Source organism: Rattus norvegicus, chromosome 7 (assembly GCF_036323735.1).
Source record: "Rattus norvegicus strain BN/NHsdMcwi chromosome 7, GRCr8, whole genome shotgun sequence".
Lineage (NCBI taxonomy): Eukaryota > Metazoa > Chordata > Mammalia > Rodentia > Muridae > Rattus > Rattus norvegicus.
In genome coordinates this window covers 118,551,970-118,575,848 of record NC_086025.1, presented here as the reverse complement: position 1 = coordinate 118,575,848, position 23,879 = coordinate 118,551,970, and the positions used below count along the sequence as shown (strand labels likewise).

Genomic DNA, 23,879 nt, shown 5'->3' with positions numbered 1-23,879 from the left:
AAACTATAAGAAAGCTCCCAGTTAAATGCTTTCTCTCTGATAAGAGTGACCTTGGCCATGATGTCTCTGAACAGTAATAGAACAGTGACTAAGAACTGAATAGACCTTTCATGTTGATCTATGCCACATGCCTGCATTGACAGAATGTTCTGCCCAAGTTCCTGGAGGCAAGCAGGGACTAAACCCTCCGAATCTGTAAGCAAGCGGTATTTCTTCCTCTTTTAAGTTGTTTATATCAGGTACTTTGTCACGCTGATTAGTGGCAAAGGCCAGCTTTGACATCAGAGGCTTAGCTGAGACAGGTGGCCAAAGAGGGTATGGTGTTGGTGATTGGGGTCATGTTGATAGCAGACAGGGGTCCAGTGACAGTGACAGGCAATTTACAGGGTCAGTTCTACTGACAGAACAAAACTTAACTATCCAGAGCCGACGCATGCCCAGTGAGAAACTCTGAACTCTTTTAACTCTTAAGTGTGCATACATATAGACAGACAGACATATTTGGTGGATGGAGCAGAGCCCCAACAGCCATTCTTTATTTTTTCTCTCAGCCTTTTTATACTTTCTTAGACAAAAGTTCTTATGAAATTACCTCACAGATAAAACGTTACACAAAGGGGAGTCACAGAAGGATGTCAATAGTAAGTTCAATGTAGTGTTTCATTCTGTAAGCTCATTATAAGTTCACAGCAAGAGTTTCACGAGGCCTGGCCTTATCACAATGCACACCTGTGGCCTCACTTGGACAATCTGAAGCAGCCCCATATCCCATACCTGGGATTAAAACAAAAACACAGTCGCATCACACAACTGGAATTTTAAGAAGCCCAAATTCTCACTACGTGTGTCCTCTGTATGGGCCACGCTCACCTTTATCCCTCGCAGAAAGACTTCTCTCATTTGGCCTGTCTGGCTCACTCTCTGGAGATCAGCACAGGGGATGTCCTTAGCATGTGCATCTCCTTGGGCTCACAGTGCCCAGCTCTTGTCTGTTTCCATGGCATCTCCAAAGAGCAATGGCTTCTGATTCTCTGGCCACAGCCAGCTTATCACATAGGACAAACTCAGTCTTCCCCTCCCTCCTCATGGGCCCTTACTGGCTGGGGACCAATCCCCTGGCCCACATGAGTAAGAACTCTGTTGAAAAGCAGGGAGCTTGTATATGCTCTTCCCTGAAGAGGAGAGTAGCACCTCTGAGAGCCCCTTCCCTAGCCTCCTCCAGGAGCCTGGGGCACCGTGGGCAGTGTGGGCTTCAGGGAGTCTGCCCCATCCCTCCTGGTTCTTCCATCAGGAAGGCCCTAAAGATAACTGCTTCTGTCAGACAAATCTAGTCAATAGATTTATCACTTCATGGGCTGCAGAGATCGTTTTGTAGCTAAGAACACTGCTGCTCTTCTAAAGGACATGGGTTCAATTCCCAACTAACATATGGCTCCTCACAATTGTCTGTAACTCCAATCCCTAGAGATCAATGTCCTCTTCTGCCCTTCATGGGCACTACCAGTGCATTGTACACAGATATATGTGTAGGTGACACACACCACACATATCACACACACACACACACCACATATCATATATCATACATACATACATACACACCACATACACTACACACACACTATACCACACTCCCACCACACCATATATACCAAACACACACCACACATATCACACACACACATATCACACACACACACACGCACACATACACCACACACCACATATACCACATACACCACACTACAACACATACACACACACCACATACACAAACATCATACACCATACCATACACACATCTCACAATCACACACACACATACACCACATACCACATATACCACATATACCACACTACAACACATACACACACACCACACACACAAACATCATACACCATACCATACACACATCTCACAATCACACACACACACTCACCAATAATCATACACAGAGCACACCATACACACACCATACACACACACACGTGCGCGCACACACACAAATACCATGTGGCACACCACACACACATACCACACACTCCATACCACACACAGACACACACACACAGACACACACACACCAGCAATCACACTCATACCAAACACACACACCACACACATCACATCGTATATACCATGCACACACACAAACACACCACCCATACCACACCATACGCAGACACCCACACCCACACATCACACAATCACACACACACTACACACATCAAACAGTCACACACACAGCAATCATACCACACAAACACACACACCAAACACACACATACCACACACACTGCATCACACACATCACACATATACCATATACACACAGGGCACACAGATACACACAAACACCACAAAAACACAGACACCACAGACACACACACACACACACCATATTACACACATACCATATACACACAGAACACATGTATCACACACATACCACAGACACATACATACCATATACACACATGTATCACACACATACCACAGACACACAGACATCACAGCCACTGATGCCTTCATATTTGCGTTCATAACTCAATGGCCAAGCAGCAACACCAGCTGCCCACACTTGCAGGAGTCAAGATTTACTTGACTAACTCAGAGTCCACTAAGTGCCACTTAGGTGCCCTCTAAGCTCTTAGATGCCACACTTCTCTTTTCTTGTGTGCGCACGTGTGGCAGTCGTGGGACTTGAACTGAGAGCCTCGTGCAGGATAGGTAAGTGCTCTACCAATGAGCGACAATGACCAGTTCACAAGGGGCCCTTGTGTGTCTAACTGCCTATCTGGTGAGGACGACCAGGGTACCCTGCATGAAGAGACGGCTTCAGTCAGAGTGGAACGCAGTTGAACAGAGGAGCTGGGATTGCAGTTTCCCCTGGTCTGAGGGCCAAGGCTGGCATGCACTGTAGATTCGCTTTCTCAGAGACCACACTTCACCTCCGCTCCCTCTGCACATCCACCCAGAGCTCTGTAGGGACCCCTTGGCCCTGGAGGAAGGCAATGAGGTCTGCAAACCCACTCAGTACTGCCAAACCTCTGAAGAGGACCCAGCCCCCTCTCAGGTCGGATCACAGAACAGTTTCCATCTTGATAAACTTGGAAGTGTCCCCACAGCCACCGAACTTGTCACTCGAGGGGATGATGTCTGTGCTGGAGAAGAATGCTCCCTAGATGCCAGGCCCTACTGAGGGCTTTCTGCACCTGAGAATGGCAAGGGAAGGCACCAAGCACAGAGAGGGAAACAGGCTCAGTCAGGACTAGTAGCTGCATCCCCATCTGCGGTCCTGTTCTTGAGATTACCTTCTGCCCTCTGGACCCAGGAGCCTCTGTTTCTGCACTTAGCCTCACAGCAGCATGGACTTCTGTGCCCCCAGGAATGAGATGCTGTAGAGAAGAGTGGTTTGCCCACAGGGTATGTACTGGGTTCAAATCTAGCTCCTGGTGTAAACCATCGTTTGGAGTGTGCTGAGCAAGAAGGCTCTTCCCAGACCAGTATAACATGGACTCTATCCTGACAGCTGTGTGCTACTCCTAACAGCCTGGGAGCCTCCTCAGGGAGAAAGGAGGGGCCCTCTGCAGAGGCTGAGGAGCGCAAAGCTAAGGGTCCACTTCCTGTGTGCACAGTGGGAGAGGAGCAGGTAGGGCAACCAGCATAGCCAGGAGAGACAACCCCTCAGCCATGGTCTGAGCGCATTGGGGTTCAACTCCCTTCTCAGTGACTATAGAATCACGGTGAATCCTGGTCCCCCAACTCTTTAAGACAGTGATTATCAACCTGTGGGTCCCAACCCCTTGGGGAGGGGGTCCAAAGAGCCTTTCACAGGGGTCCTGCATATCAGATGTTTACATTATGATTCTTAACAGTAGCCAAATTATATTTCTTTTTTCTTTTTTTAAAAAAAGATTTTATTTATTTATGAATGTGGGTACACTGTAGCTATCTTCAGACACACCAGAAGAGGGCATCAGATCCCATTACAGATGGTTGTGAGCCACCATGTGGTTGCTGGGAATTGAACCCAGGACCTCTGGAAGAACAGTCAGTGCTCTTAACCACTGAGACATCTCTCCGGTCCCAAATTATATTTCTAAAGTAGCAACAAAAATAACTTTATGGTTGGGGTCACCACAGCCTGAAGAACTGTATTAAAGGGCTGTGGCATTCAGAAGGTTGAAAGTCACTGCTTTAAGACAAGGGTCTGTGGTTTATGAGTCCTGTGTGGTTGCCATGGTGCGAGGATGTAGGGTCCCAGGCTCAAGTGTTACCTCTGGTTGGTCAGCCTGATGCTGTGGCCCTTGGTGTCCAAGATGAATAAGGACACCTGACTTTTCAAGTGTGGGAATGTGTCTCAATTGGCACCATGCTTCCTAACACACACAATGTTCTGAGTTCAATCCCCAGTACAGCACAAATCGTGCAGTGGCACCCAAGGCAGAGGCAAGAGGATCAAAAGTTCAAGGTCAGGGCTGGAGAGATAGCTCAGTGGTTAAGAGTACCTACTGCTCTTCCAGAGGTCCTGGAATTCCCAGCAACCGCATGGTGGCTCACAACCATCTGTAATGAGATCTGATGCCCTCTTCTGGTGTGTCTGGACACAACAACAGTATAATCATATACATAAAATAAATAAATCTTTTTCAGAAAGGTTCAAGTCCATTGGCCTGGACTGAATGAGATTTCCTATCAAGAGAACAAAACGGAACCTATTGTTTTATTTACATTTAAAAATTTATTATTATTTTGTCATGTGCGTGTGCACACGTGTGTGTGTGTGTGTGTGTGTGTGTGTGTGTGTGTGGTGGCTTGCATGTTAAAGTCATAGGATAAGTTGTGGAGTTGGTTTCTTCCGTCCACTTTTATGTGGGTTCTGGGGATTGAACTCAGGTTGTCAGGCTTGTGCTACAAGCGCCTTTACCCACTGAGCCAGCTCGCCAGCCCATCTACAACTTTTAGATCTACCTGAAAAATCTGCAAAATGGTCAATTTACCTTCCAGGGACAGTGACAGGCTCTGGCTCTGAAATGAACTTCCTTCACCCAGCAGCTAGGGTGGACAGGCTGAGAAAGCTGTCCTTGACCTGAGAGGCAAAAAACATACCTGAGAGTCATCAGAATCCCAGAAGCAGAAAAGCGTTAGCATTGGGCCATGAGCTGCAGCCCCACATCCACAAGGGTTGAGAACTTTCGGAAGAGCTGCTGGTCTTCAGTTCACATTGGAAGGCCAAAGAAGTTGGGTTCTAATGATAGCAGACAATGGTGGCAGCAGTGGCAGTGGCAGCGGCAGCGGCAGCAGCAAAGTAGATGCCCTCGCCTGCAGGAACCAGAGGTGGGCAGGTAGCACTGCTTTTTTCTCAAGTCTCTTTATATCTGGGACACTGGTAAAGGTGTTGCCCACTTTTGGGGAGGGTCTTCTCCCTTCAGGTAATGCCCCCTGGACATAACCTTCCAGATTTACCCTGTGGCAATGTCTCTTAGTTAATCCCATATCCAATGAGATTGACAATCAACCTTACTCCTTCTTTGGCCATTCATCCAGCATCATGCAAGTCAGAATGTGATGGCGGAACTCTCCTGTGTCCATTTTCATCACTCTGAAGTGATTAGCTTCATGTTCAGGATGGCAGTCGAGTCCTTGGTGATATGTTTGGCCTTGATACCAGCTCTGGTGTTTAATCTATAACTGAATTTCTCTTATGAGAAAGCAAACTGCATGCTCACTGTTTAAACCCCTCTGTAGTGGGCTGGGACTTTCTCGCAGTGAAGAACATCGGAGACCGAGAGAACGTTGAGAGATCCAGAGATGGGCGAGCTTGGGGAATGGTGTACAGTTTACCTGAACCAGACGAAGCTATGACTGCCGGGTGGCTGACAGGGCGGAAAAGTTCCTACACCACACACAGGAGCCGGGACTATCCGCTCTGAGGCAGGAGACAAGAGGAACTGGTGGAAACAAGATGAAGACCCCAGGAGGGTGTCAGCAAGGAGTCCACAGGGTCACAGTGGGGACTGCACCTAAGAACAATGGTGAGCTGCCAGATGTCTCCCAGAATCCATTGTTGGTTCCTTCCTCCCTGGGTCACTTAGTGTTAGCTGGTCCTAGCCAGCGACCGAACCCAGGCTCCCAGCCTCCCTTGCATCTAGGTGTAGCCCAAACCGAGTTTGCATCAGTGGGATGCCACGGGTACAAGCGTCACCTGCTTTCTTGGATGTCTGTGCTTCCTGAAACTGAAAACTCGGTTCTGACTAAGCCTTAGAATAAATAAGCCTCATTACCAGTCTATGGACTGGGCACACACAGTTGACCTGGGTCCTCCATCCCGAAAGCACTATTCTGTATAGCTTAGAACACTGGCTTTTTATGGTCCAGTTTTGTGCCCCAGGAAGACATTTGGCAATATATACAGATCCTTTTGGTTGTCGTGCCTCACAGGAGGGGCTATGAGTGTGTGGTAAGAGGGGAGCTAGGGACCCTGCTAAGCCACACAGGACTCAAAACAACTGCCTACAAAGAACCATCCACCAGAAACGTTCTGGGTGCTGTAAGCAGTCCAACTGTTGTGAGGGTATCCTTAGGCCTGAACTGACCCCGTTCTCCGGGCGTCAGGCACTCACATCTTGATTGTTCAACCAGTCATGCTCAACCATGATTTCTAGATTTCCCAATGCCTATTAGGAAGGAATGTCTCCAGTTCTAGGTGATGGACACCTGTGGGGGAGATGTTTTTCCAGAATGTTCGGGTCTAGCCTTACATATCCATTCTTTTCTCTGAGGAGTCATCTTAGTCTGCTGCGATAGAGACCATGACCAAAAGCAACCTGGAGAGGAAAGGGGTTGTTTGGTTTCTGAGTCCCTGTCTATCACTGGGGAAAGTCAGGGCAGGAACTCAAGCAGGGCAGGAACTTAAGAGACAGGAACTGAAACCTAGGCCATGAGGAGTGCTCCTTACTGGTTTATTCAAGTGGGTTTTTAAATACAACTCAGGACCATAGGCCAGGAGTTGGGGAGCACAGCCCACAGAGGGCCGGAGCCTCCCAAATCAGTCATTAATCAAGAAAATGCCCCCACAGACTTACCCACAGTCTGGAGTGATGGAGGCATTTTCTCAATTGAGGTTCTCTCTTCCCAGATGACTCCAGCTTCTGTCAAGTTGCCAAAGACCACAGGAGCCCAGTAGGGGATTAGAAATGTTCTCCAGGGATGAGCTGGAAGGGGCCTTTGTTCCTTGGAAGCCGCCACACAGTGTCTCCATGGCGCCTATCACCAGCAAGGAGAGGGATGGAAGGATGGGACCTTTGCCAAAGGGGAAGAATTCAAGGACTGGGGGTATGAGCTGAGCATTGCTGATGCTTAGAAGCAAAGAGTCATGGCAGATAAACTCCCCTACCAAAATAGGCAAAGCCTGATGGGCCCTGCATCCTCTCCCTCAGAGAGAACAGCTCGGTGCCCTGGTCTGCATTACTCCAGAAGAGAGGCGTCCATTCTAAGCCACTGCCTCTATGTTCATGACAGGTCAAGCTGGACCAGGGTCAGGATCAAGGTTCAGCTAGATTGTGGTCTGCCTTCTGGCCCCGAGAGAGGGCTTCTGTTGGGCACACAGACCATCTGTTTTAAAGGGGCAGCAGGTGTGCGCACACCCCCTAGTGGCCACATCCACACAGTGCAGGCTCCTGGAGATTTGGGTCTTGGCCAGGGGCAGGCTCCCTCTCTTGCTCTTGGCCTGTCAAACTCCTGGGCTTACTTATCATCCCTAAAGAACCAGTACCTTGGCCTGCCCAGCCAGCGATGGCTCCCCCATTTCTTCTCTGGGGAGGGTCTCAATCCCTTTTTCTTCCTTAAGGTCCTGCCTTTCGCCTTCGAGGGGGCAGGGCAGCTGTGTAAGCTGCCAGGAGCTAGAACGGACTTAGAACCAGTCATTGATTTCTTTTTTAAGATTTTATTTTATTGTATATGAGTACACTGTAGCTGCCTTCAGACACACCAGAAGAGGGCATCAGATCTCATTACAGATGGTTGTGAGCCATCATGTGGTTGCTGGGATTTGAACTCAGGACCTCAGGAAGAGCAGTCGGTGCTCTTAACCACTGAGCCATCTCTCCAGCCCCCCAGTCATTGATTTTATGGTTCAGGTTCCTCCCTTCCCAATCAGATTTTGTCTCCGGAAACTCCCAACATGCATTTAGCACCCCTCCCCCACTACTGAGGAATCTGCCTCTGGGTGATCCCAACTTGGTTGGTCAGGCAGGCAGGAGGCACCTCATCCAGGGCCTACCTCTGATACTCTTCTCTCTCCCCAGAAATTAGCTCTCCCATGGCAGAAAACAAAGCCCCTGCTCCCCATCCTGGTATGCAGACCGTGTGTAGCACCCTGCATTTTTCCTGAGTCATCTCCTACTCTGTCCATGCCAGGAGCCATTGCTTACACTGTCTTGGGGTTTGGGTTTCTGTTTCCTTTCTGATTCTCCAAACCCTGCAACAGTGGTTTGATGTTTACCATGAAGTGTGTGGCTTCTAACCCCTGCCCCATCTGGAGTTCAGCCTGGCATGGCTTGGGGCTTATATGGGGTGGGTGAGGGCCACCTGGAGGTCTACAGGTCTACACCTCTGGACTAGTCCTGGTTGCAGGCACAGAACTCTGTTCACTGCTGTGGGAGGGGAGGGTTGAGGCTTCCATTTTCTATAAAAGCTTTCAGTCCCTAGAGGCCAGAGGCTTTCTCCCCAGAAGGCTGGTCCTCCTCCGTGCTGCTGCTACCACAGAGGTCAAGGTCTCCTGTCCTTCGCTGCAAACTATGCTTCTAGAGAGCTCAGGAAATCGCACCCAGCCTGTGAAGGTAAGCTCCGATGGAGTCTAAAGATTGCCATTTTAAGTGCACTTGTCTCGTAGGTTACCACAGTCTTGGGCACTACTGGGATTGGTGCAGGGCATCTTGAAGAACCTACCACATCTCTCCTCTTCCTCCTGTTCCCATCTGCCTCAGTCTCTCTGGGAATCATGTAGTCACCCCTAACACCTTACTACTGACCTGTGGCCATCCTTAGTGCCCCTCCCCTCCCTGGACTGGGGTTTTCCAGCAGTGGTTGCAGGGACATCCCCCTCTGCTTCTGCCCCATGAAGACGTTGAGCGTTGCACCAGGAAGAGCCTAGCTCTGCTTGACTGACAGGTGTGAGTGAGAATCCTACTTCCCGGTCTTAGTTTAAGCAAGATCTCTTTGACCAAAAGCAACTTAGGGAGGGAAGGGTTTATTTGGCTTACACATCCCGATACTGTCCATCACTGAGGTACGTCAGGGCAGGAACTGAAGGCAGATCCTGAAGCAGAGGTCACAGAGAAACGTTATTTGCCCCGCTCCCATGGCTTCCTCAGCCTGTTTCTTAAGCCATCTGGGACTACCTGCCAGGGATGGAACTGCCCACAATGATCTGGGCCTCCCACATCCATTGTGATTCAAAAAAATGTGACTCAGGCCTGCCCGCAGAACAATCAGGTAGGGAAAATTTTCTCAGTTGAGCTTCCCTCTTCCAAAATGACTCAGCTTGTGTTATATTCTTGACATCAAACGAGCCAGCATACTGCCCCAGACTGGATGTGAGCTTGGCTTCTTCTTCTGCCCAAGCTTAGAGGTCCCCCAGCTCCTCAGCAAGCAGAAGTGCAAGCTCATGGCACTTGGGGTTGCAGCTGCTGGGTCTCAGGAAATGCCAGTGACCACATCACTTGAGTGTCACGGGATGCCACATAGAAGCAGGGAAGGAGGGGCAAAGCAGCAACCAGGTGTGACCGATGCTGGAGGTGGGGGTGCTTAACCTCTAGGTTCAGGGGAGTTGGATCAGGTCCCTCTCTTTCCAACCCGGAGCACTGCAGGTCCCATATGCCTGCTGCTTCCAGCAAAGCCATTCCTCCATCCCTTAATTCATTCAAATAATTACTTACTAGAACACTTACTCAATGCCCCCAGGGTAGAGTACTAACCAAGATAAGCTCCTGAAGAGCTTATATGCTAATGGAAGCCAGACGGATAAGACATGGCTTCTGTCTTCAGGAATAGGTAGTGTCCCAGTAAAGAATGCCAATGGGTATATTGTGTGCGTGCATGCGTGCGTGCGTGCGTGCGTGCGTGCGTGCGTGCGTGTGTGTGTGTGTGTGTGTGTGTGTTGGGAATACTTAGCTGAGCCCAGGAACAACCAGAGGAAAAACATTGCTGAAAGGGACAGCATGTACAAAGTTCCTGGGGCAGGAATTAGCTTGGAGTGTCAAAGAGGCACAAGGAACATCAACGACAGGAGAAATGGAGGTGGGCTTTTACTTTATTCATTTACTTTATGCATCCACCTGCTCCTCCATAACCCAGGTCTGTACCTGACCCAGACTGGACTATCTAGGCCAACCTGTGTCTCGACACCTTTGGTAGCCTAAGTCCATTGAAAAACCCATAATTAAGTTATGATAATGTAACAGTAGCAAAATTACAGGTTCAATGTATGAAGTAGCGATAAGAACAATTTTACGGTTGGGGGTCACCACAACATGAAGAACTGTATTAAAGTGTTGCAGCATTAAGAAGGTTGAGAACCGCTCCTCTAGGCATTCAGAAATGACTCCAGGGTGTGGGGATAAGGGAAAGGCTGCTTTGTGGGGTCCTGCGAGGGCTCAGAGGGACTGGGCAGTCATGGAGACACACAGCGCCTGTCAACTAAATGTGAGTTGGTATTGGCTTTCATAGCCTCCCACCCCCACAGCCCAGCCCTCTGTGATCACTCCCAGGCACTTCTTGCCAGTGTCCCGGAGAAACCACTAGCTTGTGGGGGATTCTGCTTTCTTCCCTTTTATTTTAGATCTGGTGTGATTGGCCGGAACTGGTGAACTCCCGAGAGGGGAAACTTTCAGTGCTTAAAACGTTCTGCCATTCATGCCATGCATGCCTTTAACCCCAGTACTCAAGAGAGGCAGGTGGACCTCTGTGAATTCGAGGCCATCCTGGTCTACATAGTGAGTTTCAGAGCAGCCAGGGTTATGTACATATAAACAAAAACCAAACCAACTGGACAAAAACAACCAACCAACCTGGGAAGGTCCCAGGTAAAGCACCTAGAGTTGATTCCATCTCCATAACCCACATTGGTCTACCTGAGGATGGTGAGTGCGTATTCCCACAACAAATTCATCTGTGGATCTACACTTACATCCATTTAACTACCTACTCATCCATCCATCCTTCCACCCATCCATCCATGTGTCTAGCAATCCACATACCCATTACCCATCAATAAATCCACGCGTCTGTGCATCCGTCCACTCACCCACCCATCCATCCATTCCTCAGTTCATCCATTCATGTACCCATCCACCCACATACCTACCCATCCATTCATCCGTCCATGTCCACATCTGTGTCTCACCTACCTATCCATCCACGTATGATTTCATCCATCTATACATGCACCCAAACATGCATCCATCTACCCACCTACTCACCATCCGTTTGCTGCCCTTCTGCACTAGCTAAGTTTTATGTCAACTTGGCACAAGTTAGAAGGAATGTCAACTGACAAAATGCCCTCACTAGATTGGCCTCTGTAGGCATTTTCTTGATTGGTGACTAACATTAAAGAACCCAGCTCTCTGTGGGCTGTGCCACCCCTGGTGATCCTTGTTCTTATAAGAAGATAGGATTAACATGTCACGGAGAGCAAGCCAGTAAGCTCCATTCTTCCATGGCTTCCAATGCTTCTTCTACTTCATTTCCCGAATCCAGGTCCCTGCCTTGAATTTCTGCCCTGACTTCTTTTAATAATGAACTGTGATATGTAACTATGAGCAACTTTGCTCCCAAAGTTGCTTTTGGTCATAGTGTTTTATCTCAGCAATAGAAACCCCAACTAAGACAGATATTGGTACCAGGAGTGGGGTGTCGATGACCATGTTGTTTTGGAAAGGATTGTCTGGAAAAGCTATTGAGTGCTCAGAGCTTAACTGGCTTTTCTGGAAACTTGGAGCATAACACTGAGAGCAAAGCGGACAATGGAAGCCTGGATCGTCAAGTTTCAGAGGGAAAAAAAAAGACTCTACCAAGGTCATTTATGTGATATTTTGAATTAAGAACCACTAAATGAAACCTTGCTTTGCTGAGACAATTGATGCTGGTCAATTGAAACTAAAGAATCAGTCATAATTAAGAGTCTAGCAGCACGGAGGAAAAATCTTCTAGAAAATGTTTCCTCAAGATCAGTACACAGGCGCTGTAGTCCAGAGGGGGCTAAAGCAATACTTTGTGCTGGCAGCTGAACTTGATAATGTGTAAGAGCCTCCCAAGTGGTACTGGTTTTGAATGCATGAAGAGACTTGGCACCATGGAAGATGATAAATTCATCCACTGATGCATATAACCACGGATACACACACACACTGAGGCATACATCTTCTCATGCACACACACCCACTGATGCACACACCCACTGATTCACTCACCCACTGATGCACATAGCCACTCATGCACACATCCACTGATGCACACAGCCACTCATACACACACATCCACTCATACACACACATTCATTCATGCACACACATCCACTGATGCACACAGCCACTCATGCACACAGCCACTGATGCATACACATCCACTCATGCACACACATCCACTCATGCACATACATCCACTGGTGCATACAGCCACTGATGCACACACAGCCACTCATGCACACACATTCACTGGTGCACACACCCACTGATGCATACACATCCACTCATGCATACATGCATTCACTGATGCACACACCCACTGATGCACACACATCCACTGATGCACACACATCCACTGATGCACACACATCCACTCATGCACACACCCACCTACCTGCTCATCCACGGATGCCCCAGTCGAAGTAAAGCTCCAGGATTGAAGGGGTTGTGGAGAGAAGTTGTCATCATGTGGTAGGTTCAGAGTTTCTGAAAAGAATCCAGAAGAGGCTATTGGCAAAGGCACAGCTGGGTTGCAGAGGAGACCCTAGCAGGAGATGCCAGCACCATGGGAAGACCACCAAGGACAGCAACAGCTATGGAGGGGAGCTGGTCTGAGTTCAGGAGACAGACTGTGTGCTCTGTGAATGTTAGAGCCATAGAAGTACCACAGGTCGGCTGGGCCCTGGAGTCCCAGATGTCAAGCACTGACCTCTTTACACCGCTGGACTTTGGTTTGGCTTTGCTTTGATTGTGACCGTGCCCTGATTCCTCCCTCTTGGAAAAAGAGAGCATTCAGCGTGAGTTTTGATTTTACAGGAACCCACAGCTATGAGACCTTGGGTATTTTAGAGAAACTTTGGAATTTTAGAGATAGTTTGGATATTTTAGAGGGACTTTGAACTTTTAAAGAGACCTTGGATTTTTTTAAGAGACTAATCTTGTGTTTGGACTTTTAGAGACTGTGGAGATTTTCAAAATTGGAACGTTGTTTGCCAGGCATGGTGGTGCATCCCTTTAATCCCAGTGCTCAGGATGCAGAGACGGGTAGAACTCACAAAAGCGAGTTCAAGGCCAACCAGGAAAGCATAGAGAGACCCTGTCTCAAAACAAAATAAACAAGCAAAAACAAGGTTGGAGTGTTTTACATTGTGGTGTTAATATTACTGTCCTGTCTTAGGGACACATGACAAAGGAAACATTCTAACCTAACAGCAATGTCTTTGTGTGTCAAGCTGAGAAGGAACCAGACGTTCTGGGCTATTTTATGTTAACTTGACACAAGTTAAGAGCCACTTCGGAAGACAGAACCTCAATTGAGAAAACGTCCCCCACCAGACTGGCCTGAAGGCAAAATAATGGGGCCTTTCTCTTGGTCAATGGCTGATGTAGGAGAGCCCAGCTCACTGTGGGCAGTGCATGTATGCTCCTGGGAGAGTGGTCCTGGGTTCCATAAGAAAGCCCCCTAAGCAAACCACAAGGAGCAAGCTGGAAGGCAGCATTCCTTCCAGACTTCTCTCCCAGGCTCTACCTTGAATTCTTGCTCGAATTTCCTTTGATAGTTGACTGAAAAAAAGCCTCACCCCATTGCTTTTGGTTATGCTGTTTATCCCAATAGAAACTCCATAGAAGACACCATCCATCTATGTATGCACTCTATGAGTGTATGCACCCATCACTTCTACCCACCTGCTAATGCATCCGTTCATCCATCCATCCACTCCTATGCATCTGTGCATTCAGTCTCCCCACCTACCCATTCATCCAGACATGCATCCACCCATTACTGTTCACTCGTTTTGGAGTGGTTATTTCAAAACTACACCATGGAGTATAGGAATGATGATGATGATGATGACGATGACAATGATGACGATGACGATGACGACAACAATGGTGAGGAGGAAGCACAGGCAAGGATAGATGAACCTGGCTGAACCCACAGATAACCAGGCCCCTCAAATTAGCTAGCTGTCTTGGCTCTGGAGACTTCTGTCTTCTTCAGACCAATCCCAACCCAGCCCTGCAGAGAGAAGCTCCCCCAGTAGCAGCAAGTTCCCACCTTATCCCACAGAGAAGTGTGGGGGGACCTTGGAGACAAGCTTTAACCAGATCTTCTTCAAGCTGCAAGGTCAAATGGTGGGTAGGAGCCCATCTGTGTATTCTGGGTCTCCTAGGATGCCTGGGCTGTGCTACTTCCCACGTGCTGCCAGCAGGGGGAAGCACATCGCTGTGCTACAGATCCTGTGCGGAACGTCTGACAACCATGCATTCTGTTTTGGGGGAACTAAGGCATAGAAGCAGGTCAGGTACCATCTACCAATAGAAGTACCCACTTTTCTCCAACATAACCCTCCTGGAGAATCCCAAGGCCAACCCTCTACTGGGCCTCTCGATCTGACAGGGCTGGAGATGGGGTGGGAATCTTAAGACCCCAGGTTTTTTGGTTTTTCGGGGGTAGGGGGCGGTCGTGGATGTAGTTCCTATCCCAGCCCCGCTGCAGCCACATAAATCTTTTGTCTCTCTAACAGATCCCAAGACAGAGGCTGTTGGCGGGGTCTGTGGAATGGACCCCGGACTCCAGGACAAGGTGAGGGATCTCTAAAACATCTCAAGTTCAGTTCTGGCTGCAAGCGTTGCTCCCTGTCGCCACAGGGTGGCAGCATCCACCTGCCAAGCTCCCAGGTTGTTCTGCTTGCTCCCAGCCACCTGGCCCAGCTCAGCTTCTTGCCAAGTTGTGTGATGACATCCAGAGTTCTCGGTTTTAAGGGACAGTGGTGTGGGACTGCAACTACCGTTTGACATCTGTGCCTTAGTTTCCCTTATTGTGATGTCCAAATTCTCCTTTCTAAAAAGTCCTTCAGCCCAAACGTTCTACACAGCTGCACCTGCTGGCTTCTGAACCTGGGGTTCAGGAGCGGGACTCTCCCAGGTCAGGTCATGGCAAAAGTTCAGAGGATTTGGAAAGATTAAGAGGGGATTAGGAGCAGAGACGGTAGCTTCTGAGCTCGAGGTTCCGGGCCCAGGACAGCGCCCCCTCATACCCTTCCTTATCTCCACACCAGGCAATTGGGTGATGGCCAGTCTTTAAAGACAAGCGCTCTCCAAGTTCATCCCCTAGTCACAAAGGCTCCATTTGATGCTGCTGTCCGAGGCCAAAGACGCTTGAAAACCTGGTTTGGTCCCCCTCCCACCCCCAACAATGTGTCTAGCTACTAGCTGGTCCGCTGAGGCTGAGCTAGGACAGACCTAGCTGTGGCAGGCAGTGTCCCTGTCACCCATTTATGCGGGATAGAATCAAGCGAGACACACAGGATGTGCCAGGCGCCTAGGCTAGTCTAACTTTCCACTCTAGATGTTCAACAAGAATCAGATCTGACGCCCGCATCGGACAGGCCTGCAGAGTGAGACAGAATCCTAAGACTGGGACTCTCTAGGGATGCCTTTCTGAGTCTCTGTCATGGTGCCACTCTTAATGGTGGGCAAACTGGGGTGTCTACCAGTCGTAAATCGCGCTCTCTGCTTGCGCTCTGCAGTGCTGGGCGCTGGAACGATTTTTCACCCAAGTTTGTTGGGCAGGGAACAATGTCTGATCCGGGGTTGTGGTCCTGGAAGCATCCATGTCTAGGGGAAAGATGTCTGCATATAGACAGGAGATGGTGGTGGGTGGTCTCTCTCTTCAACTAGAAATTGGAAACCAAGTGACCACCAGGCCCTGAGCGAGTAGTTTCTTAGCCCCCGCCCCTACCCCCACCCTCACTGTCTCAGGGGCGCAGGTGTCTCTTTGGAGCCGCACCCTCTCTCCTCCCTCCCCTCTTCCCACGTAGTCCTGAAAGGGCGATCCGAAGGGAGCTGGCCTGGGGAGGGGGGGCGCGGGGTTAGATGCGTTCGTGTGTCACGGGGGAGGGAGGAGAAAAGGGAGGGGAGAGCCAGGGAGCGCGCGCGAGAGAGCGCGCTGCGAGCGAGGAGGGCGGGCGGGAGGCGGATCCTCCTACCTGGGGCGCGCTCGCCTGCTCGCGGCTCGCTTGCCGGGGCCGCGAGTCACCTGGGGAGGCGGACAAGTGCGGACACATTGGCCGCCCCGGCGCACCGCGAGGCGCGCACGGCCCCAGGCGGCTGAGCCCAGTGAAGGCAGCGCCCGCCCGCTGCGCCTGGCCCTGGCCTGCGCTCGCACAGCCCCACGGTCACTTCTCTGGGCTCCGAGGTCGCAGTTCTCCGCTCGGGTCACTCCCCCGGGCGCACGCGGCGGCTGCGGCGCCCTGGGCTCACCATGGTGGCAACGCGTGCCGGGTGCCCGCGCGTCGCCCGCCTCCCGAGCCGTAGTGCCGGCTGAACGTGGTCCTATCGCAGCCCCCTGGCCCCTGCCCGGCCCCTGCCCACTCGCGCGTCCCCTCCGGCCGCAGCTGTCTATGGCGCAGCCCCCCTCCCTGGATCATGCACAGAAACTTTCGAAAGTGGATCTTTTACGTGTTTCTCTGCTTTGGCGTCCTCTACGTGAAGCTCGGGTGAGTATTCCTGTGAGCGGGGTGGGGGGGGGGCGGTGCGGCAGAAGGGGAGCCGGCAACCTCCAGAACCTCCTCCAGCGGACCTGAGGACCGGAGTTGGTGGGGGAGGGCGTTCCTTGAAGTGGCCGGGTAGGCTGGTGTCTCCGGACCCCGCCGAAGCCTCGCAGAGACTCATCCGAGTCCCCGGAGACAGATATCCTCCGGAGGGGCGCGGAGCCAGGACGCAGCACGGACAGCGCGGCCCGCGGACGGCCGCAGCAGGGCTCGCGGGTAGCGGGGAGCGTGCCGGGCGCGTACTTTCACCTGTTTGGGCTCCAGGCCCCGGGGGTGGGACGCGCCTTCCCTCCCCCGGGCTGCGCTGGGCGCGGAGCCCGGGCCCAGCGCTAGCCGCCCGGAGGGCGCGCCGGGCCGGGGGCGGGGGGCATCCCCGGCGGGGGAGATCGGGGCGCGCACTCGCCGCGAGCGCGCAGGCCTTGCACCGGCCGCGGCCCTTCGTCTCTATCCATCACCCGGACATGTTGAAATTACCTTGACAACTCGTCCGGCTGGCTCAGGATGGGCTGTGTGGCTGGCGCGGCAGCCTCGGGCTCCGTCCGGGGCCCGCGCCCCCGCCCGCCCGGAGCCCTGCGCCCGGCCCCCTCTCGCGGAGCTCCCCCTGGCGCGGCCGGCCGGGCGGGCTCCAGGCGGGCCGCGCTCGCTGCTCGCCGCCGTAGCTGCTCCGAGTCGTATTTCCACATTCCTGAACCCAGCCGAGTCCTTACCTGTTGAGCCGCGATCTCCTTTAGACGGAATCTGTCTCGGCCTCCCCGGATTGGGGGTGGAGGGGCAGTGTGACCGAACGGAGCGCAGTGCACCTCGCGGGTGTTAGTCACTCTTGGCGGTCCGGGCCGGCCTAGACCCCCACCCCCACTCTGAGCACCTGCGGGCATCTGTGCACCCCTCGCCCAGTGCTCCTACTATGTGCCGCCTGGCACTCTGAGACCAGGCTCATCTTGGCCCTAGGAAGGCCAGTGACTAGACCTGTAGGAGGGGCGGGTTCCGGTACCTGGGAGACCGGCTTTCCAGGAGAGAGGTAGAAACAGTCGCTGAAGATCAGCACCCTTCCCAGCCCTCTGCACCTCCGCCATCTTACAGGTGAAGAAATTGAGGCCCGAAGAGGGGCAGGGACCAAACCTGGTGGCCTCAGAGGCAGGATTGGAAGTCCCTTCCTTATTCCTGCAGACCTGGGCGGGAGTGTCTGCGGCTGCTAGTGGTTGTGTTTATTGTAGGTTTGTGCGGGTAGGCTGTGTCCCTGAGTGTTTGTTTATGAAGGTGAGGGGTGCCCGGTGTTGAGCCTGCTGGGGTTGGGGGCGGGGTGGCAGGCCACTGCTTCCCGGACTCTCAGCAGCGTGCAATGGTTCTCCTGGGCCTGTGAAAGGATCCATCCACAGCCCTTTGGGAGAAGGCTCCAGGCAGGTCCCAGCTACCTTGCTCTGGCTCCAAGGCCTTTGAGTTGGGTGCTTGACTCCACTGGCTCTAGCTTCCATCGCTGACCTTCCTTCCTAGCATTGGTTCTCCAACAAGAGGTCTCTGCAAAGGCCTCTTCATCAAATGGGAAAAGGTGTCAGCAGAAGGATCTGGGGTCCCGAGGTTGGGGGGGCTCCCTGGAGCGGTCCCTGGGTTTCATGCCTTTACCTGTTCTTTCATGGCTGGGGAGGGTTTGGCTCTGGTGCTCTGAACAACATGGTGGTTCGTGCTGAGTAGAGAATGAATGAGTGAGACCCCGAGCGTCTCTGCTAGCCCAGCCGGGGTTCCTGGATGCCTGTGACCACTACTTTCTAACACCGAGCAAGTTTTCCTCTGCCCAAGAGCTGCGAAGGGAGAACTCTTTTCCTTCCATAAACTGCACCCCCGCACATAACACACACACACACACACACACACACACACACACACACACTCCGCTTCTGAGTTTAAAAAACAAAACAAAACAAAACAAAAAAAACCAAAACCCAGTGGAATGACAGCCAGGGAAGTCAGAGACTTACCCTGAGACCTGCAAATGGGAGACTTGGACCTCTACAATCTCTCTCTCTCTCTCTCTCTCTCTCTCTCTCTCTCTCTCTCTCTCGTGAGTGTGTGTGTGTGTCCCATCAGGTGAGCAGGAAAGGCAGCTGGGCCTTCCCATGTGACCTAAAGGGGTAGGTGGTGTGGACACGATCTCTTTGGAGTAGGCACCCCACATCACTTCAGGCAGGTGTCTCTCACTCTCTCACCCTCATCTGAAAAGAACAGAGTCGTGGTAGTATCCCCCTTGGGACTGCTGAGGGATTAGTTCAGATGGCTTTTGCCCTGACCTTAAGTGGTGGAATATCACTGGCAACCACCAGTGGTTTATTGCCAGTGGTTGTGAGATCTAAGGTGTGGGAGCCATTCTGGGAACTCCTACGGATAGTTTTTTTGGGGGGAGGGGCTATTTCGTGATGGAGGCCCCTGAACCTGCCTCTGCCCTATGTCTCTGTATGTGCAATGGGGCCTCCAGAAATCCACCAGAGCATTCACCCCACATACACACCTCTTGTGCAAGCAAGAACCAGAATTCAGCCCTCACCATCCAAAACCAGAAGTGCCTCTGATTCTCAGCAAGTTCCAAGCACCATGGCACTGGGGAGTCACAATGCTCAGCCTAAGGTCCCTGTGGATGGAGTCGCTGTCCTGGAGGAAGCCAAGGTGAAGTGGGGAGCAGCCAAGGTCACTGAGGTGCTAGGACCAGCCCTGTGCTAGGCTTGTTCTGCTTTTGTGGATGGGAGAAGCAAAGGGGCTGAGGGCAGGGAGATCTGGAGGTAGGGGAAGTTTCTGACTCCTGGATGCCCAGGAGTCTCCATGCTAAGTCCAGGAGCTGGGGATCCAGTTTTTAGGGCCACCACTGTACCACACACAGCTCCTCCTATCCTGCTGTCCTCCCTGCTCTGATACTTTCCCCGGCTGACGTACACCTCTATACTAAGACATTCAGATACAGCCAGGCTCGGCAGAAATAGGAGATGGAATGGGACCCCAAATCTGTGTCTAGACTATTAAAAAAAAAAGTAGTAGAAAAAGGACGGCTCTTTAGAAGAATCTCTCCATGCCCCGACTCCAACCAACTCTCTTCAAAGAAGAGTAAAAAATGAGAGACGAAAAAGCAGAGGTGATAGCCCTGTGTGATGGAGGGCTTTCCGTGCCTGCCTCTCCAAAGAGGTGCGTGGAGTCGATAGCTCCAGAACAGAGCTGGCCCAGGTGCAGTGAAAGGGACCCACACCCAACCATCCCTAACCAGGCTACATGCAGACAGAGGGACAACACACACACAGGGCATCTGTGCACACACACCTGCGGGCTCCCATACCGCCCATGCTTCTGCAGAAACATGCAAGCACATGCATGCATACATGAGCACACGTTGCTGAGCACAGCCCCTAAGAGGCGCACACGCCTCCGCGCGGTGCCTCCCGGAGATGCGCTCTCCGTAGCGGTGTTTCTCGCCAAAGGTTGTGGCGAGGGTATCCCGGCCAAGGCAACTTGGGCAAACCCTGGGGGCGGCACCCGCCGCACACTCTGGTCAACCTCCCCTTTAAAAAAAACCCGCCCGCGGAGGAGGCGGATGTAGGGGCGGCCTGTCCAATGGCAGCTGCGCGCTTCGGGAGACTTGGAGACTTGAGCCAGAGTGAGCGACAGAACCGGTTCGCACCGACAGACGGACAGAGGACCAGACAGCCGCTAAGGCGCGCTCACTGCCCCCTGCCGGGCCCCCGCCCCGAACTCCAGCCCCAGCGCCGGCTACTGCCCCAGATACAGCACGATGCGCGGTCCTGGCAGCGAGTCACGGGCGAGCACTGTCCCCCGGCCACCGAGGAGCCCTGGCCCCTAGCGCCCAGCGCTGCTGCCCTGCATCAGGGAGGGCCGCGGAGACCCCAACCTCAGTTGGCGCAGGAGCCCTGCGGGTGGGGCCTGCCCAGCCCAGCCAGGCGCGCCGGCCCACCATGCTCCTCTTGTCGCCGCGCAGCGCTCTGGTCTCCGTCTATTGCCCGCAGATCTTTCTCCTTCTGTCCAGCGGCAGCTACCTGTGAGTGCCGCGGGTGCCGGGAGGGATGGGCGGGAAGGGAGCCCTGGCCACCACTGCTGGAGGAGGAAGGGGGAGGTGGTAAGATGGTCGCGGGTGGGGCGCTGGGTGCCCTGCGCGCAAAGAAACTGTGGGCCTTTGGGTCAATTTGCTGGCCTAAGCCGCCGAGGTAGATTACCTGGAGGACAGCTGTAACAACGAGAAATTCTAGCTTAGGGGTCAGAGAAAAGGTGGCCGAAAAGCGGTCCGACTGCCTTTCCAGATTAGGCTATGTGCACTGAGCGTGAGAGCCAGAACTAGCTAGTCGCGTCCCAGCATGATCCTGGATCAGTGGGTGACCCTCTCTCTAGACCATATTAACCCACGAGGCGCGCATGGCCGTGCCACACTAAGGAGAGCTACAAGCACACATCCGCTTCCCAGCGCATACACTGGCAGACACGTGCATGCTGCGCCCCACCAGACAGCGTGCCCAGGCTGTTCCCCGAAGTCTCTGTGGCCACTGGTGCTGTCCTGCGGCACCGGGAGGTCTTGACCTCTCCTCTACTAGACGCCTCTTCAGGAGGCGAGGAGGGCGCACAATGTGCGCGCAGGTAACTAAGGTCTAGGGAGCGCGCAGAGCATCGCCCACCAGGCTACCGGAATCTCCCGACAGGGCCCGAGTCGGCCCTGCGAGTCGAGGGGGCGCGTCCGCACAGCGGTGGCTTCGCCCGATTCCTAATGGGACGCATATGCTCTGGCCTCCGATTTAAAAAGAAGTTTGATTTATGGAACCGCCGTTTGGGGGAATTGAAGCTGGATGCTACTGATTAAACCTCAGAGCCAGCGCTCCCTCTCCCTCTCTTCTCCTCCCCTCCCCCTCCCCCTCCTTAACACGCGGGCCACGTCCGGGGTCGCCTAACGCGGCCAGAGGCGGCAGCCGCCTTCCCGCTCCCTGCACCACCCCCTCCCCTCCCCGCGGCCACAGTCCTGATAAATTGCCCCGCCCCCACCCCTTTTAATAAAGACGCGGCCAATTTCTCCTCCAGCTCCTAGGAAATTACTATCCTACCAGTTTTCCTTCTATAAATAGTCGCGCATCTTGAAACAAAAGTTCGCAACCGCAGCCAGATGCTGCGAGGCCCGCGGTTTCCCCGGCTGTGGAACATAATTACAAGGTCCAGGCAGAGGGAGCGCTCCAGGCCCGGCGGGCAGCCCTGGCTACGGAGGCATCGCCTGGGGTGGAGAGTAGCAGGCCTCCCCGGGCAGGGCTCAGGGCCTGTGGGCACCGCCTGATCATGGAGACCTCGCCAAGAGAATTCTGCTTCTGTCGTTCTTCCTTGAAATGGATCAGCCGAGGCTCTTCCTAGTTCTGGAGCTCCCGAGGCTCCTCTTTCCCAGATCCTGGCCTGTCAGTCTTAAGCCTTGCTGAAGAGGCAGCAGTTACTCTGTCTGAGAAATCATTTGGGGAGGCTAAGGCACTGAGGTTGGGGAGGTGTCCAGGGAGTGGAGGCCAGAAACTGGGTCTGAGAGGACAGGATGGTAAAAGTGGTTTGCCCCACAGCAACTGCAGGGCTCTCTGGCAGATGGTAGCCAGTGTAGTTCTGAGGCCCCCAATTTTCTCCAGGAGGGCCCATTCCAGCTTAGTGGGGTCTGATTGCCACATAGGGCCGTCCCTGACTATACTGCCAATTCTCCGGGCTGATATTTTTCCCAAGGAGCAGCTTTTCAAGTGTGTCCAGGCCAGTGCTGAGGCCAACGTGGGTGATGGTGGCCGGAGGTAGCAAGGGGTCTCTTCTTCATCCTTAGCCCTGACTGGTTCCGCCCTTCATAAGCCCTGCTCCTGGGAGAGAGAAAGGGCTAAGGATGGTAATAGGGTGGGGTTTTCCTCACCTGCTGTGTGTCAGGTGAGAGGTTGGCTTCGTTAAGATGCCTGCTTAGACAACCCCTGTCAGCGGAGTTTGGCTAGATGGCCAGCATAGAACTCTGCTAACTGTGGAAGGTAGTAGGGGTCAGTGTGAGACACCCCACCCACCCACCCCTCCTAGCACTGCAGGAATGTCCCAGAGGATGCCATAGAGAGGAGGGGCCCTGAGTGGAGGCTGTGTTCTGTTCCAGAGAACTTTCCAGAAGGCATCCCATTGCTAGGATCACAAACACTAGCCAACAGTTGATCCTGTCCTTTCAACTGGGCTGTCCTCCCAGCTCCCCATGCCGGGTTACCATCCGAACACAGTGAATCCCAGACACATGCCTGGGCCCCTGCCGCTGATCATGTTGGACGGGTGTGCTGGCCTGGAAGGGCCCTGAGCCCCTATCAGACTCCACGTGTGACCTGGCTGTGAAAGGCAGCTCTGGCCACCTGTACCCCTGTGTTGCGGGGTGGGGGGGGGGACGACCCAGTGGGGAATCAACAAGGGACCAAGGAAAGGCAAATGGGGAAATGAGGCCACAAGAAGCATTTTAGTGCTGGGTCAGCTGGTATGAGGGCCTGGCCCAAGTCTGGAGCCAGAACCAGTCTGGGCTACTGTAAGGGCAGGTCCCTTCCGTTCTTGGCCTCCCTATCCTAGATGTGGTAGTTGGCTGTGATGAGCGCCCCCCCCCATGTCTTCCGGTAGAGCATGTCATGGTAACCGCCTGTTCTGGGGAGTCGAGTGAGTCATGAATGACGGGATGGTTACTCACCGACCACCTGGCTTGAGGGTGCAGAGGATGCTCACCACTGGCCTCCCCAGGCCGGGTCAGGCCTCTTCCTCGTTCCTGCTGTGGCTTTGCCGGTGGTGCTGACCACAGTCCTAAAAGCCCTGTGGGTATGCCCCTTGGTGAGATGGGCGCTGAATCAGGCT

General features: G+C 52.8%; 1 protein-coding gene and 1 long non-coding RNA gene across 3 annotated transcripts in view; one reads left to right on the top strand and one right to left on the bottom strand.

Annotated features, from left to right (window-relative positions):
* Nucleotides 1-500: 500 nt before the first annotated feature.
* Nucleotides 501-20,271, bottom strand: LOC120093705 (uncharacterized). Its single transcript, XR_005487287.2, has 4 exons — nucleotides 17,502-20,271; nucleotides 12,866-12,957; nucleotides 7,090-7,270; nucleotides 501-5,955 (listed from the first exon to the last, which is right to left on the bottom strand). It is a non-coding gene; the product is annotated as an uncharacterized LOC120093705 (long non-coding RNA).
* Wnt7b (Wnt family member 7B) overlaps nucleotides 16,533-23,879 on the top strand; it is a 44,633-nt gene continuing 37,286 nt past the window's right edge. Inside the window, exon 1 of one of the 2 annotated variants that reach the window (NM_001009695.2) lies at nucleotides 16,533-16,973. In NM_001009695.2, the coding sequence (NP_001009695.1) occupies nucleotides 16,903-16,973 (71 nt within the window). In that variant the 5' untranslated portion in view covers nucleotides 16,533-16,902. Of the gene's footprint in view, nucleotides 16,974-20,655; nucleotides 21,058-23,879 lie in introns of those variants that run through there. The other variant, NM_001412610.1, reaches the window with a different exon arrangement.